The following is a 15,178-nucleotide window of genomic DNA, read 5'->3' as shown; positions in this document are numbered from 1 at the left end:
GTATTCATGCCGTTTGTTAAACAGTGCTCTCCGAAAAGCCCTCTGACTTTAATTAGGGATATTTTATATAATCTGCAAAAACATGTTTTGGGGTTTTTAATTGTAGGGTCTGAAAAAAAACATGTATTCTGTTCCTTCTACTTTATGAATCTTCACCAATTTTTGTTGTACTATCACATATAATGAAGAAAAACTGTAAAATAAAAAATAAAAAGTTCAAGTGATGTGAATCCTTTTATAAATCATTGTAAATGTTGTTTATCAGTCTGTAGGTTTTATGTAGCTACACTGGGTAAATTGGCTTGCAGTAGACATTTTACAGTTTATTTATACGAGGCATAACAATGGCATAAAGTACAAACAACAAATTATATAGTCATTAGCATTGCGGTGACATTTAAGATGCAGATGAAACAAACAATCAAATGGGCTGTATTGAAGGAAAAAAAACAAAAACAACACTAGAAAACCTTTTCAGTATCTACTCACACTGACACCTTTCGGTCCTGTTCTTCCTACCGGGCCAGGAAAACCCTAAAGTAGAGGACGATAAAACATCTTTGTCATTGCAAACAGCGAAAGAGCTTCACCTGTTGTAGTGAAAACAAAATATGGTGCAAAGAATCGTGCCTGGGAACAGGTGAAAATAAGAACTTAAGCCTTCAAAATAAAATAAAAAAATCTGATAAGGATGCTGACTATATTTCCAGGATTAAAACCTTTTCGGCATTATTAGCCCAGAAATACGCAAATGTAATCCAACAATTCTCTCCCTGCAGCTAAAACTATCGAGACTGAGCTCAGTACAACTTTCCTCAGCAGAAAGCATCATCTTGACGACCACAAAGCCGCAGTGATTCATAATCTTCGAATGGTAGGGGGTGCTAAAACCTAATCCATTACACATCACCGAGCGTCTACATGAATCTGAGTTCTGACATAGAAAGCTCGCTGAAGCAGAAAGCACAGCGACTTGCGCCTGAACCCCATCACATCCTTAACACTTAAGGATTGGAAATAAGTGAGCAGTCATCCTGCACTTTCTTTAACGCTTTAATATTGCTTAAAGCTGAGAAGGAACAGGCTCTAAAAGTAAAAAAAAAAAAGGGAGCTGCAGAGCCGTAACGCTTTGACTACTTATGTTAAAGACTTTACCAAGAAGTGGAATAAGGGATGACGCCCACAATTCGGAAGGACAGAGGAAGCCTATTTGTGCCCAGAGACCTGTTGCATTAGTCACACTTTTATTGCTTTCGCTCCGTCAGGGTAGCGCTTGCTTTGTAGACCTTTGACATTATTACTAATGAGTCCGGGAGTTTCCAAAGTGAGATTTAATACGACACTTTTTGCACTGACCTGTTTTTCCTTTCATTTAAATGCTGGAAAGCATTCCTTCAGAGCTGCTTTGATTACTATTTGTTTTGATGTGAGAGAATGATGTCAATACTTTGTTTTGATTTGACCAAGCAATACCTTCAAATATTACTATTTCGATGATTTCCACGTATTTACCCTTATTTTTTATCAGTCTGACAGAAAGGTATGTCTTACACGCTTATAAAGTTGTAAATTCATATTTGTTGCTCCTTTTTACAATGCGTGTGTGTGTGTGTGTGTGTGTGTGTGTGTGTGTGTGTGTGTGTGTGTGTGTGTGTGTGTGTGTGTGTGTGTGTGTGTGTGTGTGTGTGTGTGTGTGTGTGTGATTGTACTTGTACTTATGGCTCAGAGTGAACATATTTTTCACATTCTAACACCAAAGTGAGGACTTTAATGTAAAGTGACAACTTTTATTTGGTCCTAATTTTTTCTTTTAGGCTAGGAGTAAAGTGTCAATTAGGTCAGGGTTAGGTATGTTATGGTAACGGATAGGTTTACAGTTTACGGTTACGGTCAGGCTAAGGCCGTGGAAGGGTTGAAAATGAATGGAAGTCAATGGACATCAAGACATGGTTCTCAGTAAGCGGTGAAAACACGGGTGTGTGCGCTTGCGCGTGGGTGTGCTTGGCCCTGCTCAATCAGCACCGCAACACTAGAGTTACTGCACCTGCCTGCCAGGATAGCCTTTGGCCCCGGGGCTTCCATCATCTCCCTGCTCACCCTGTGGAAACAAAGACAGCACAGAAATCAGAAGAGGAGGACAAGGATCAAGGTGGGGAAACGACAAGAAGTAGCTGATTGGGAGACGGAGCCAGCATGTTCCTGGAAAAACACGTTTCACGTGCAGGTAGCTTCTTTCACAGCTGCATCCACTGCAAAAACAGATCTAAAAATAAGCAAAATGTTCTTAAACATAGTGTTTTTGTCCTTGATCTGAGCAGGTAAATATGATCATTTGCCAATGGAATGAGTATTTTGACCCCTAAATTAAGATAATTAGACATCCTGCACTTGAAATAAGATGATGGAGATGAGTTGTTCCTATTTTAAGTGCACAAATCTTATTCTATTGGCAGATCATCTTATTTACCTGCTCAAATCAAGGACAGATACACTAATTTTAAGAAAATGTTACTTATTTTTAGTTCCGTTTTTGCATTGATCAATGATGGACAAGGAAAGGCAGAAGTAAAAGTGGTTGAAAATACAAGGCAAAAACGAAACTATAAATGAGTAGAATTTTCTTGAAATTACTGTATTTGTCCTTGATCTGAGCACATAAATAAGATGATTTACCAATGGAATAAGATTCTTGCACTGAAAATAGGAACAACTTATCTCCATCATCTTGTTTAGAGGGCAGTATATCTAATTATCTTATTTTAGGGGTCAAAATACTCATTCCATTGGCAGATCATCGTATTAGCCTGCTCAAAGTAAGGACAAATACACTAATCTCAAGAAAATCTGACTTATATTTAGTTCCGTTTGTGCAGTATAAACACTGTAGTTATGTAGTAACGTCTGTCAGTTGCGCGTATAAAAACGTTCAACTCGCCCAGATTTTCAATAAAGGCCTTTTGTTTGGTAAAGCCAATGCTCTCTACGAGGCGCCACAACAACGTTTGCCACTCAGACTATTTAATCTGACAGCAAGTGAGATTGCACGGCGGTCAAGTCGCTTACTGGCGCGGCGACTGTGGGAACAGTTTGGCTTTCATACGTTTAATCTCATCAATGCACAGCTGAACGTGTGCGTCATTCCCTCCTTGTGGCCAGACCAAAGTAAAAGCATCCCTCTGAGAGACGAGTTTAATATTACATATTGTTTACAAGGAAATCTAAACAACGTTAATAAGCGAAGGCATGCCACAAATTATAGGCTGTTCTTACAGTATGCTTACAGCTAACCACATTTATGACATACACTGGCAACATTTACAGTATGTCTCTGTAGTTTGAATGCCCTTTTAAAATGGGAGAACTCATGCATCAAGAGGCACAGAATTTCTGACGTATCAAATAGAAGAAGTAGCATGACATTTATACCACAAAAGACTTATTCGCTGGAAAAAAGAAGTCTAAAGTTGGTGATTTAACAGCAGATCGTGAATGCAGCCTGTATACAGAAAAGTCGCCTCTAAATTCTACAGAAGATCATGTTTAAAGTCATTTCCTCATACAGACTTTGTACCTCAAAGTAACTTGTAGGTTCTGGAAAAGAACCTTTAAATTCAAGGAGCGTACAAGCTGTGTTCTGTATTGGTCTCAAAGATTCATGTTAAGTTTTTTTATTTCGCCTTTTCCTTTTTCCCGTGAGCATCTGCTGCACCTTTCAAACATCTTCAGAATCCGGCCTGACTCAGATGACCCCGGCACATCTGGCCAATCCTTATTCACTGTAGTTGGCTCCCAGTCCAGTTTTGCATTAATTAAAAAATTCCCCTGCCTTGCTACAAATCCCTGCATGTTGCTGCTTCTCTGTACAGCTCCAAATCCTCCGACCTTACACACTGTCCCAGATCCACAGGTTCTGGATCACATGTAATTTATTCCACAGCGACCCAGAACTGGGGTAGTCAAGAGTTTATTAACATACTGTATTTAAAAAAAAAAAACAAAAAAAAAAAACACATAATTAAACAGGCAGGGCATACAGAATTTGTTTTTTTAGGAACTTTGGATTTTTTAAGGTTTGACATGTGGATTCAAACTAAAATATATCCATTTGTTGAAAAAGTGCAGTTTTTTCCTTTTTTGGTTGTGACATGGCACATTCCTTAAAAGAAAGATTACACTAAGTTTGGACTCAGAGTATAGTCAGAAGAGGAGAAGGAGTAATGAAAGTTACTTGCACCGCAGCCAGAAATCTCTTCACAATTCTGGCAAATATCTACAAAGTACATACAACTTTTTGTCTAATCTCACTTTTGTTTTTATTTTGGTTTTCATAAATAACAGTGTACTGTTGTTTCACAGAAAAGTTAATTTTTTTATATCACAACTTTCTCTTTCTGGGGTAGAATAATGCCTCATTCAACTGAGAAATAAATCTGAAAAAAATAAAAAATAAATAAAAGAGCTGCAAAGACCTAGATACATAGGTGAACACACATTCAAACTAAAACCTTTGATACACGTTTGCCGTTCATTTAGCTAAAGCTTGATTCCTGAAAGGGAGAGTACTCACAGGTTCGCCTGGAAGACCGGAAGGACCAGAATAGCCTTTTAGTCCCTGTTGATTGGAAAATAAATAGTTCAGGTTTTGCAAGTCTGATACATCTTTTTTTATTTTTTTTTATTTTACAAATCTACTTTGAAGCACAATAAAGCCATATCTTGCAAGTAGAAACACTTTTAACAATCATTTCAACATGATGATGCTTGCCAGAATAAGCCATATGCTGGTGTGGAGGACAATATAATCCAAAGCGCTTAAGAAGAAGGTAATTGGACTTCTTCTCCTGTTTCATAAAGGCAAAACTTCTTGAAGAAGTCCAGTTGTGTTTTCCTTAATCCCTCAGCGAAGTAGCCAATCAAACCAGAGATCTGGAGTTTCCCTAATTATTCATTTAAATTGCAGAGGTGCATCTAAAATCAATTCAGGAGCTAAGTATATATTCTTTTCTGTACCCAAATATACATTTAATAATAACAGACTTTTTATTGGCCCCTGTAGTGTATCATCATGCTTCCTTTTCTATATGATGTGTGATTGCTGTATTATACAGCCTGTGATGCAACACATTCAAGTGTTTATGTTCATTAGTGCCCCAGCCACTGTATGCGACGAAATAAAGTTTTCCACACACAAAATGAGAACTTTGCTTTGTCTGCTAGCAAATAGTTTAATAAAATAAGGAGAAATACATTTACAGGACTGCTCAGGTAAGACAAATCTAACAGCTGCTCAACTAATAGACCACTTATCAGCAGTGCTGACCGTGCAGCCCCGAACAAAGCCGTAGTTTTCCATTCGCACACAAGAATTATCCCGACTATTTATTTGTAGCAGCTCAGCTATTGGCTTTGCGTTTGCTTAATGACCGCCACCTCTGCTCTCTATTTAAAATTAATAAAGCCAGTAAACCAATTAGGCAGCAACACCTGACACCCAGAAGGATGTTTAATGGTCATCTTCACACCCTGCGATCCCCAATGAGTCTACCAGCTGGTTATAAAACATATTAATCTTCTCCCAATCAAGGCTCGCAGTGGCAAAGATAGAGATGTGAAATTATCTCTGAGGAATGAACAAGGCTGTCCTCTCAAGTATGAAGTCATTAGCTGCCAGCTGTGTCAGCCTGTCGGCAGCGCATCGGGTAAACAACAGGCGGCGAAAGGCTGGAAAAATGGTATCGGTGTAAACAATAATGTCATACAAAGCACACACTCCTGTCAGTGGGGTGTACTAATGAGGATTACATTGAACCGCTCTTATGTGAATGTCCTGTGAGATACGTGGAAGTGCTGGTGGTGGACTGTATAGTCTTAAATAGTGCTCGACTCAGTCGGGGACAGCCAATGCAAACGTTAGAGAAATGCAAATGAGTTTAAAAATTTGTAACAGGGTTTGTCGGACGTGAGCCCTGACCATTAGAGGAGCTTATTTGTTTTGCAGTTTAATTTCAACGCTTGAAAGATAAGCTCCCCTAAGCGCTGCTGTTCTAAACCGGGTTTCAGCGTGACACACTGCAAAACATATATCTGCCTTTTTTGTTGGTTAATTTTTTTTAAGGTGTTCGCTGGCGATACAATGAAGCATATTCCATACTTTGCATGTTTTATACATAATTTGGACGTAAAATGTTGGGAGGAGGGGGGGGGGCAGTCCAGGAAAAGTTGCAAGATAGGCATGAATATACATTTATTCTTAAAGGCATAAGCACAGCAGGGCTGCACAAGATACTGTCATTCTAATATCACCTACATCGATGTACTGCTTGGACTGCAGTATTAGCTCACCATGAGTGCCTTTTATTCATTCTCTCGATTACAATACAATATTAGCTGGTGCTTTTGTTTTTAATTCCGCAGTGAATGATTTAAATGAGCTGCAAGATGTTCTGTTAAGCCTTTATTATTGCATCCAGCAGTGCATCCATGCAGGGTCCAGTGGTCATTACGGGAGAGGTGGGGTAGACCCTAGAACCCCAAAATCATATACCTGTAGATAACATGCACACTCAATGGAAAAAGACCCCAGGCCAGGATCAGAACCAAGGACCTTTTTTTCTGCAAGGCAGCAAAAAGGTCCCCCCTTCTAAGCTATTATTATTATTATTATTATTATTATTATTATTAATTATTATTATTATTATTATTATTATTATTATTATTATTATTATTATTATTATATATCATTATTATCCATCCATCCATCCATTTTCTGACTCGCTTAATCCCTCATGTGGTCACTAGGGGTGCTGGTGCCTGGCCCCAGAATTCAGTGGACGAGAGGCGGGGTACACCCTGGACAGGTTGCCAGTCTGTTGCAGGGCAACACAGAGACAAACAACCATTAGTTCAGTACTTATATTAGTACTAATACTTTGTATTTATCGCCAGTCACATCATCCTTTCAGCATTCACCCACAGTATAACATTTTGCATGTTTTCCTGATATTGCGCCCCTTTAACACACAGTTGAAAAATATCCCCATACATCAGGGCGATTTGGGCAGCACGCTGCTATCTGTTGAGAGACCTATGGACCGCGCTACCCAGGCAGAGATAACAAAATATATGTCTCACTGGCTTTGCAGCAGAGCAGACTGGAAAGGATGCGTTTTGCACATCGTTTAGCATCTATGGGGTCAAACACATTCAGCATTTTAGGGAAGTTTTGAACGGATCGTGGCGTCATTCCAGACGAGCCATAAAGTCAGGTTTAGCCCATATGTCAGTCCACCAGCTGATCTAAATGATGAACTATATCAGTGTTTACTCAGCTGATCCCATTCATCACATTCAGCAGACACGCCACATGCAGGGTAGTTTATATAAGCTGCAAGCTGTTCTAGTCGGCTGCGTTTGCTGCCAAGTGCCTCGTCGAAGAGGAAGCATATGTTGGGCATACATAGTATGCTTATAGAAGGCCATGAAGCCCTAAAACCCTCACACCACATACTTTTATTCACTCCATATGCTTGTCTCAGTCTTTTACAGTAGAATGGCGCTGATTGAGAGGTAAGTCTGCTTAGAAAACAAATTGACCTCACAGGGAAAGTTAATATTGTTGGAAACAGAGGCAGGTCAGAAGGTAAAGCAGTGTGAGACTGACAGGCAGAGGAAAATCCTCCGGGCAGGTCAATGTATCATAATAATAAGATAAAAATTACTTTTAATTTCAGTTACTCACTAAAAAATTATATTCAGCCAAAAAAAAAAATGCATCAATAACACGTGATCCGAGCAATTAACAATGCAAACATACTCAAAGCATTTGCTAAGAGTATCAAAAAGTTCCAATCCCACTTGGCTTTCCTTTTTCTTATGACAAGGATAAGGTGCCCCTCTCAAAAGGAGTCCTTGAGTTGGGCTGTTGTGGGCCCATTTAGACAGCTGCAGGACCGTCTCTCCTTGATCCCCAAAAGAAAAGAGGCACCTTAATCCACTGAAATGGAATTGCAAGGCCAAAACAAGGAACTGTATATTTATAAAATATATATAGGAATTTATAAAAAGAGCTTACAACTCATTTCACACAGTCTTTGTGTTAAAATATCAGACAGAGTGTATTTTAATCACTTTAGTTAGATTTCAGACAGTCCCCCTATTTCACCTCTGTATTTGAAAACCTTGAAAGCATTTTTGTGACAGAAAATGAAGAATATTTTGCAGCAAAGGTGAGTCAAAAAAAGAGGAAAAAAAGCACTGGAAACATTCAGTACCGAGAGAAAAAAGGGAAGAATAGGTTGTATTGTAGTGAAAATGGGTCCTACTGCTTTTACTTATACATATTTTTGTCACATAACAACTACAAGCTTCAGGTTTTTTTTTTGTTTTTTGTTTTTTAGATAGATGAACACAAAGTGATCCATCATTGTGAAGTGGAAGCAAAATGTTGCATGGTTTTCATTTGCATTTGAGTAAAAATCTAAAAAGGCGGTTGTGAATTTGTATCCAGCCCAATTTTCTCTGATCCCTTAAATCCAATTTGATGCAAACAGCTGCCTTCAGAGGTACACAGATGACTTGCAGTGGCGCTGTAACGAAAAGGCTGAAAGAAGTTATCTAATTAGCGAATACAGAATACCTTTTTGTAATTTAATCTCAGCATAAATCCAGCTGTTCGGTGGAGGCCTCGGAGTCCTGTCAGATATCATTAGCAAGCAAACAGCATCATGGAGGCCGAGGAACACGGCGAACAGGTCAGGGATGAAGTTGCGGCGAAGTTCAAAGCAGGGTTAGGTTACCATGTGCCTCTTGGCTACAAGAGCTGCAGAGCTCCACATCTTTTTTTTATTTCACTTTTTTCTGGGGGGGGGGGGGCTTACTTTCTCTGCAAGAACTGAGAGATTTAAAAAAAAAAAAGCACTATTTTTCAGTCGTGAAATTACAGCAATTTAAGGTCTCATCCCCAGAAACAGATGGATGAGAAGGGAAGAATGGTGACCTTTTTATTTCTGAAACAGTGAGAGATCCACATCTAGGGTGGGAAGATCTGCCAACATGATAAATATTAACAAGTCTGGCCTTTTACGAAGAGTGGCAAGAAGAAAGCCAAAGTCGAAACAAAGGCGCGGGATGAAGAAGTTTGCCACAATATAGGCAGGAGACACTACAATCAGGTGGAACAAGGTATTCCGGTCAGATCAGACCAAAACACTATATGGGAATAGATCTAGCCCCGCACTTCACCATGACCATAACCATTCCCACGCTGAAATGTGACGGCAGAAGCGTCAAGTTGTGAGGATGCTTGTCTTCAACAGACACGGGAACTTTGGTCGGAGTTGGTGGGAAGATGGATGGAGTTAAAAAAAGAAAATAGTAACGCCGGAAGAAAACATGTCAGAGGCTTCAAAAGATTTGACACCTGTACGCAGGTTCGCCTTCCTGCAGGAACCCTTAGCCGGAGCTACGGTGATGTGGTTAAGATTAAGGTCAACACGTTCAATCACAACAGACTGAGCTGAATCTATTTCTGTAAAGAACAGTCACCAGGAGCTTGTATCTGTAGATATGCAGAGCTGGAAGTTCAGGGTTCTGTGTGTCGATACGGATCACAGCAGAGTAACCCTGCTTCCTGCAGCAAACTGAGCCAGCTGCACTTCGTCACCCGTCTACAGCAGAAGAAACAGACTAACCCCGTCAGACAAATAATGCATTATTCCTTACACAGATTTTTTTTTTATTTTCATTGTGACACAAAACTCCAGCCCCATGAGGCAGTCTTTTTCCCTGCTCTCTTTCATAAATCAATCAGCAAACGCAGCCTTGACTCTGCAAAACTGAGGAACAGGACAGAAAAAAAAAATCTGCACACCTAATGAAAAATAGAGTTTTATTTCAGTCTGCCAAAATTTGAAGCTGGCTGTACAACGGGCTCTCTGGTCCAGAATTAGTAATACTCTCCACAGTGTTTGGATTTTATACACGCACACACACACACACATACAACAGTCCCTTCCTATTTTACAGCTCAGACCAGTGAATGACTCCCAGGCAACCTTCCCATTACATCTTTACACATTTCCCACTGTGAGGGAAGGCTTTTTTTCTGGCAGCAGGCCAGTTTCTGAGCAGAAAACTCAACGTAAGAGGTCTATCATGCAGTGGGTCAAAGTTTTACGGGCTTCTTGGACAGCTAGAAAGCAAACGCTTGAGTTTCATCTGCATCTGGTGGACATTCAGCAATATTCCAATTTATGGGGGACTTTCTGTGCCTGAGAATGATTAAACAAAGAAAATACGGAGAGTAAAAACAGCTGCGAGCGATGGGGTGTCTGGTGGCCTTAAACAGAGCCAAGCGGATCCGTCTTGTTTTAATTAGCTGGATAAGACACTGCGCTGTGATGCTCCGAATGGCTGTCAGCTGATTTGTGTGCAAAGATGAATTCTTACAGGGCAACGCACAATATTCGTAACAGTGGGAATCAGAAACCCACGTGAAAGCCGGCCCTTGTCCAGCAAAGGTCCACACTGATCATAAATCAGCTTGCAGAAAATTAGCCTTGTCCCATAGTTCCCGGTTCCATGAGTCATGACGCAAAATGGTATATATATATATATATATATATATATATATATATATATATATATATATATATATATATAGCTCTTACAATTACATTACTAAGTGGAAGGACCTTTTTACTGTCAGCTCTGTCTGATTACATAAACTGCTGGAGCTCTCAAGGAGGCATCATTACGCTGAGGATAATTTAGAAAAGCAAGAGAAAGTTTCTCTGTGAAATAAATAAGTTAATGACGAAGGTTTTCTCGTTTTGTCAGATTTTTGTTTTAATTACCACAATGTGGCATCTAAATCCTCACCCCCACAATAACCTTTTCCTCTTATTTACTTCCATCTTTTCCAGGGTAGACTCTGACAGCAGCTTTCAAACGACGCAAACCTTCAAGCACAATTAAAGAGAAGTTTAGTTTCTCCCATAATAATTTATGCTGTTTTGCAAAACATCCGCATCTCTTTCCACTGAAAAGTTTCCCTTCTTCTGTCTTTTTTTTTCACCACTGTGTATACAGACTCTTTCATTTCAATCTTATGTCTGCTCTGAAAAAACTTTAAAGAAACTAAACTCTTGACGTGTTCAAGAACAGTGCTATTTACCAGCAAGGGAAAAGGTAGGAAAAAAAGTGTATTTTGATAGGGAGAAAGTGAGTCAGGACATTTAAGGACTGGACAGAATCAGACGGAAAAATTCTGAGACCTTTCCAATATGGAAAGGAAGGCTTACAAAAGGAAGCCCTCTACTGTGTTTAAACTGCAGCTTTTAGAAATCTTGAATACTGTGTAGAAATCAAGCTGGCACAACATCAAATTAGAATAAAGGCCAGAGAGCATATGTCAAACATTTTAACTAAAATAGTAACCAATCATCATGCATCTATTCACTAAATGGACAAAGAAATGCATAAACAAAATCCAGTATTCACTGCTGTACAATAAAATTGCAGTAGGATAAACAATATTTTTGTCCACTGTTGCTGATGTGGTCTAGATTTATTAAATTGGATGTTTCAGCCCCTCTGCAAATTCTATTTAACATTCTAAGACTGTTTAAAACAAAATGTCTCCCACTAAATTAAAATTAAAAAAGTTGGAAATTATTAAATCTTGAAATCATGCTCCTTTGGATGGATAACTTAGCATCCTTTTTCCTCTCCTAGAGTTAGAAATCTTAGAGCAAAATTTGCCAGGTGCTAGGAAAGCTAGAGATCAAATGCTTGAGGTTTGATCTGTCTGTTGGAAATGCAGCAAATATCCAGCTTTATAGGAACTTTGTGTTACTGGGAATAATCCAAAAGAGAAATTACTGAGAACAAAACCAGCTGCAAGCAAATAGGTGTAGGTTGATTTTCCAGAGAGCCAAGCTGATTTGTCTTGTTTTCATTACCGGGAGAGGGGGAAAGTTGATTGTAATACTCTGTTATGTTGATGACATCCAGGTATATTTGGCTTTTAAATCAGATTTTTGTTTTCCAATTGTTGAGGCTCTGTTTAACTGTCTATATGACAACAAAGGTTGGTTAACACTGAATTTTCTAAAATTAAGCAAAAACATGACACATGAAAATATTGCATGTGATATACTGGGCCACTTTTGAATGAACTACTTCTGATTTCCTTATAGTTCAACACTCTTGGAGTATTTATAGGTAGTAGATACTGAAAATATCCATAATTTGACCTTGATTATTTAGTTGATTGTTTTACCTACCGTTAAAGCCTAAAGTAATTTTTTAGGTTTCACTTAAGTTACTCTCAGTGTAGCGGAAATCTAAACTTATGCACAGAGGGGATGTGGCTCTTGCAGTGAAAGTCCCATGGACTCTGGAATAAGCTGCCAATTGATATTCCCACTGCAAAGTCTAATCAATCTTTTAAATCTAGTCAGAAAACTCACCTTTTTTTACATCAGCTTTGAATGTGACTCATGTTTGACTCCCAATGGGCATTTTAGGTTTTGAGCTCCTTGTTATAGCTAGTTTTTTTGTCAACTTTATTAAGACGTTTTGAAGTCACTTCGATCAGCTTTGTTCCATTTAAAGGTGCCATAGACAAGAAACTGACTTTAACATCAGGCTACTGGGGTGATTTAATATTCCTTTTAGGGATGTATTTATTTCCCTGACCTCCTTTTATGAAGATTTTCAACTTCAGTAAGAGCTAAGCTGCAGTGAGAAACTATTCTGCCCAAAAGTAAGCACATTAAAGATGAAACATTCACAGAACTAATACATTTAGGAAAAAAAGCATACTGGAAAAACATAATTTGTCATTTCCTTCTGCACATGGTGGAGAAACCCAACAGGCACATCCCCTATTGACACTTGTAATTACTGTGAGGGGCTTGGGAAAATGCCAGCGATAAAATGAACAACGCCGTGGAGAACACACTGCTGCAAACCGTCCCTCTCTGCAGCAATAACTCAGCGGAGCAATATGCAGAGAAAGTCAAATATTTTACATTGTTAGCAGGATCACGTCACAGAACTGAAACACATTCCAAACGTGTCCTACTTTTCAGAGTAGAGCTCTCCAGAGAAGGAGTGACATAACATTTGGAGACGGCACGTAAAACTTTTCACCCAGTAATCCAGATTTCTTTTTTTTTTTTTCTGAGATGTTTCACCAAATCAGAAGCCTGTAATATGGATGATGTAACACCCGTATTACAGCAAATCCTTTTTGAATGCTATACAGGTGTGATTATTCATGTGTTATGATTGTTCCGATAGCACATGAGCTTATACGTTTGGCTGGACCCTCTGAATATCACAGTTTGGCAGTGTATGTTCATTTACACGCAACATTAAAAACTCCATTCATTTTTGTGCCTGAAATTACTTCAAGAAATCTTACACAACCATGAGATCAGTACATTTTTATATTTTTACCTTTCGTCCATTTTGGCCTGGTGGTCCAGGTGGGCCAAATGTACCGAGGTCTCCCTGAAAATATCAATCGGGTCACAATTAATGAACCAACACGCCGACATAACTGCATCAAACAAGTCTCATTTAGAGATACTAATGCATACTTTTTGTCCTTTCGGGGCTTGACCATGTGACAGTCCAGGATCTCCTTTTTGTCCCTATAACATAAAAAAAAACACAGAATAGATTGTTTGTTTTAAATTTAGGAACGCTTTCCTCAAGCCGGAGAAGGGGTTGTTTGAATATTCTCCGCATTGCAGCAACGTTTCTTCAGACAAGGAACAGAAAACGTTGCTGTTTACATTCTATTAACACTATCAGCGGAGTAATGAGTTCATTCTATTCTTTGGGGGAGTCCAGTGGTTGTATTTACACAAACGAGCAGTCAGTTTATTCCTTCCCGTAACTGGGTTTACAACAAGCCAGCGAGAGGTGATGGGGAGTAATCGTGCACATTTTTCTCCCTTTTCGGGCAGTGGGAATCCTGTCGGCGCAGTCTGGGTCAGTGTTCCAGGTCCCGTGTATTTCACGAAGGAGACACTTTGTAATCTGGGCAATTACAACACAAGAGCTCTGAGGAGAATGATATAATTTCCTGTGTGAGTACTTATCGCAAACAGAAACATGAATAAAATATTACAGGACTGGGTTAGCTGGACTGAAATCACACAACTGCAGATGTTCTGGTACAGTGTATGTGATAAAGTGAGCTATGGGTGTGCATCCTGTACTGCAATGAATTTGACAAAATCGTGCAGTTGAGGCAGTTTATCGATGGGTTATCTTTGGCTGATAAAACCTACGTAAAATATCTATTCATAGCAAATTTTCCCCTCTGAATGCACGTTTGTACCAGAAACAGCCTGACAATAAAACTTTTTTATGAGGATATTTGTACACTGCAAGCCAAAGGGACTGCATGGCAGTGCAAAAGCAGACAAAGGTTCACATCCCTTGAACCTTTGTTGCATTATGTGGTGCAGCAACTAAATATACCCATGTGTTATGATGGGATTTTACTTGGAATCCACAACAAAAACTAGCACTTAGTTGTGAAGTGTGTGAAAAATGATACATGGCTTAGAAATGTTTTACCAAAAAAAGAAAAAAAAGAAATAAAACACAGAGGGTTTCGAAAAGTGCCATTTCCTCTGATACTCCGGAATAAAAACCAATGCAACAAACTTCCTTCAGATGTCCTCCTGTGTGTAATTTAGTGTCAGCATAAACACAGTTAAACAGGAAAGGCTTGAGAGGTTTGATAGAGAACATCAGTGAACAATTGTCCATGGATCTCCCTCCAATTCATAATCATCTAGTACATAAAATCTCAATAAAATAGATTCAATTTTAAAGTTGCAATAAAAAACAAACCCAAAAGGGCTCAACATTTATGAATGCCTAATTAATTATAGGTATTCAGTTCCAATATATTGTCTAAAAGGCTAAGATTCACAGAGTAAAGTAAGGTAAATGCAGTTAGTCTACACATTTTTACATTGCCTTGCAAGCGTATTTCTGCACCTTAAAATCTTTTACCTTTGACACATTACAATGCACCTTTTTTCCCATTCTGTTGCAATTTCATGTAAAAAAACAAAGAAAAACATGATAGGCGTTTTTATTCAGCGCACTTTCCTCTGATCCCCTAAAACACTAAAAGTGAAGTGCGACC

At 38.9% G+C, this 15,178-nt stretch overlaps 1 protein-coding gene across 2 annotated transcripts in view; it reads right to left on the bottom strand.

The window, feature by feature from the left end:
* The window catches only part of col27a1b (collagen, type XXVII, alpha 1b), a 126,158-nt gene that overhangs the window by 74,624 nt on the left and 36,356 nt on the right, over positions 1-15,178 (bottom strand). For both annotated transcript variants that reach the window (XM_036144091.1, XM_036144092.1), the window contains 5 exons: positions 13,608-13,661; positions 13,465-13,518; positions 4,568-4,612; positions 2,045-2,098; positions 490-534 (listed from right to left, as the gene is read on the bottom strand). In XM_036144091.1, coding sequence (XP_035999984.1) covers positions 490-534; positions 2,045-2,098; positions 4,568-4,612; positions 13,465-13,518; positions 13,608-13,661 — 252 coding nt within the window. The remainder of the gene's footprint in view (positions 1-489; positions 535-2,044; positions 2,099-4,567; positions 4,613-13,464; positions 13,519-13,607; positions 13,662-15,178) is intronic.

Source organism: Fundulus heteroclitus, chromosome 12, assembly GCF_011125445.2.
Source record: "Fundulus heteroclitus isolate FHET01 chromosome 12, MU-UCD_Fhet_4.1, whole genome shotgun sequence".
In the NCBI taxonomy this organism is placed as follows: Eukaryota; Metazoa; Chordata; class Actinopteri; order Cyprinodontiformes; family Fundulidae; genus Fundulus; species Fundulus heteroclitus.
This window is presented reverse-complemented; position numbering and strand designations above follow the sequence as displayed.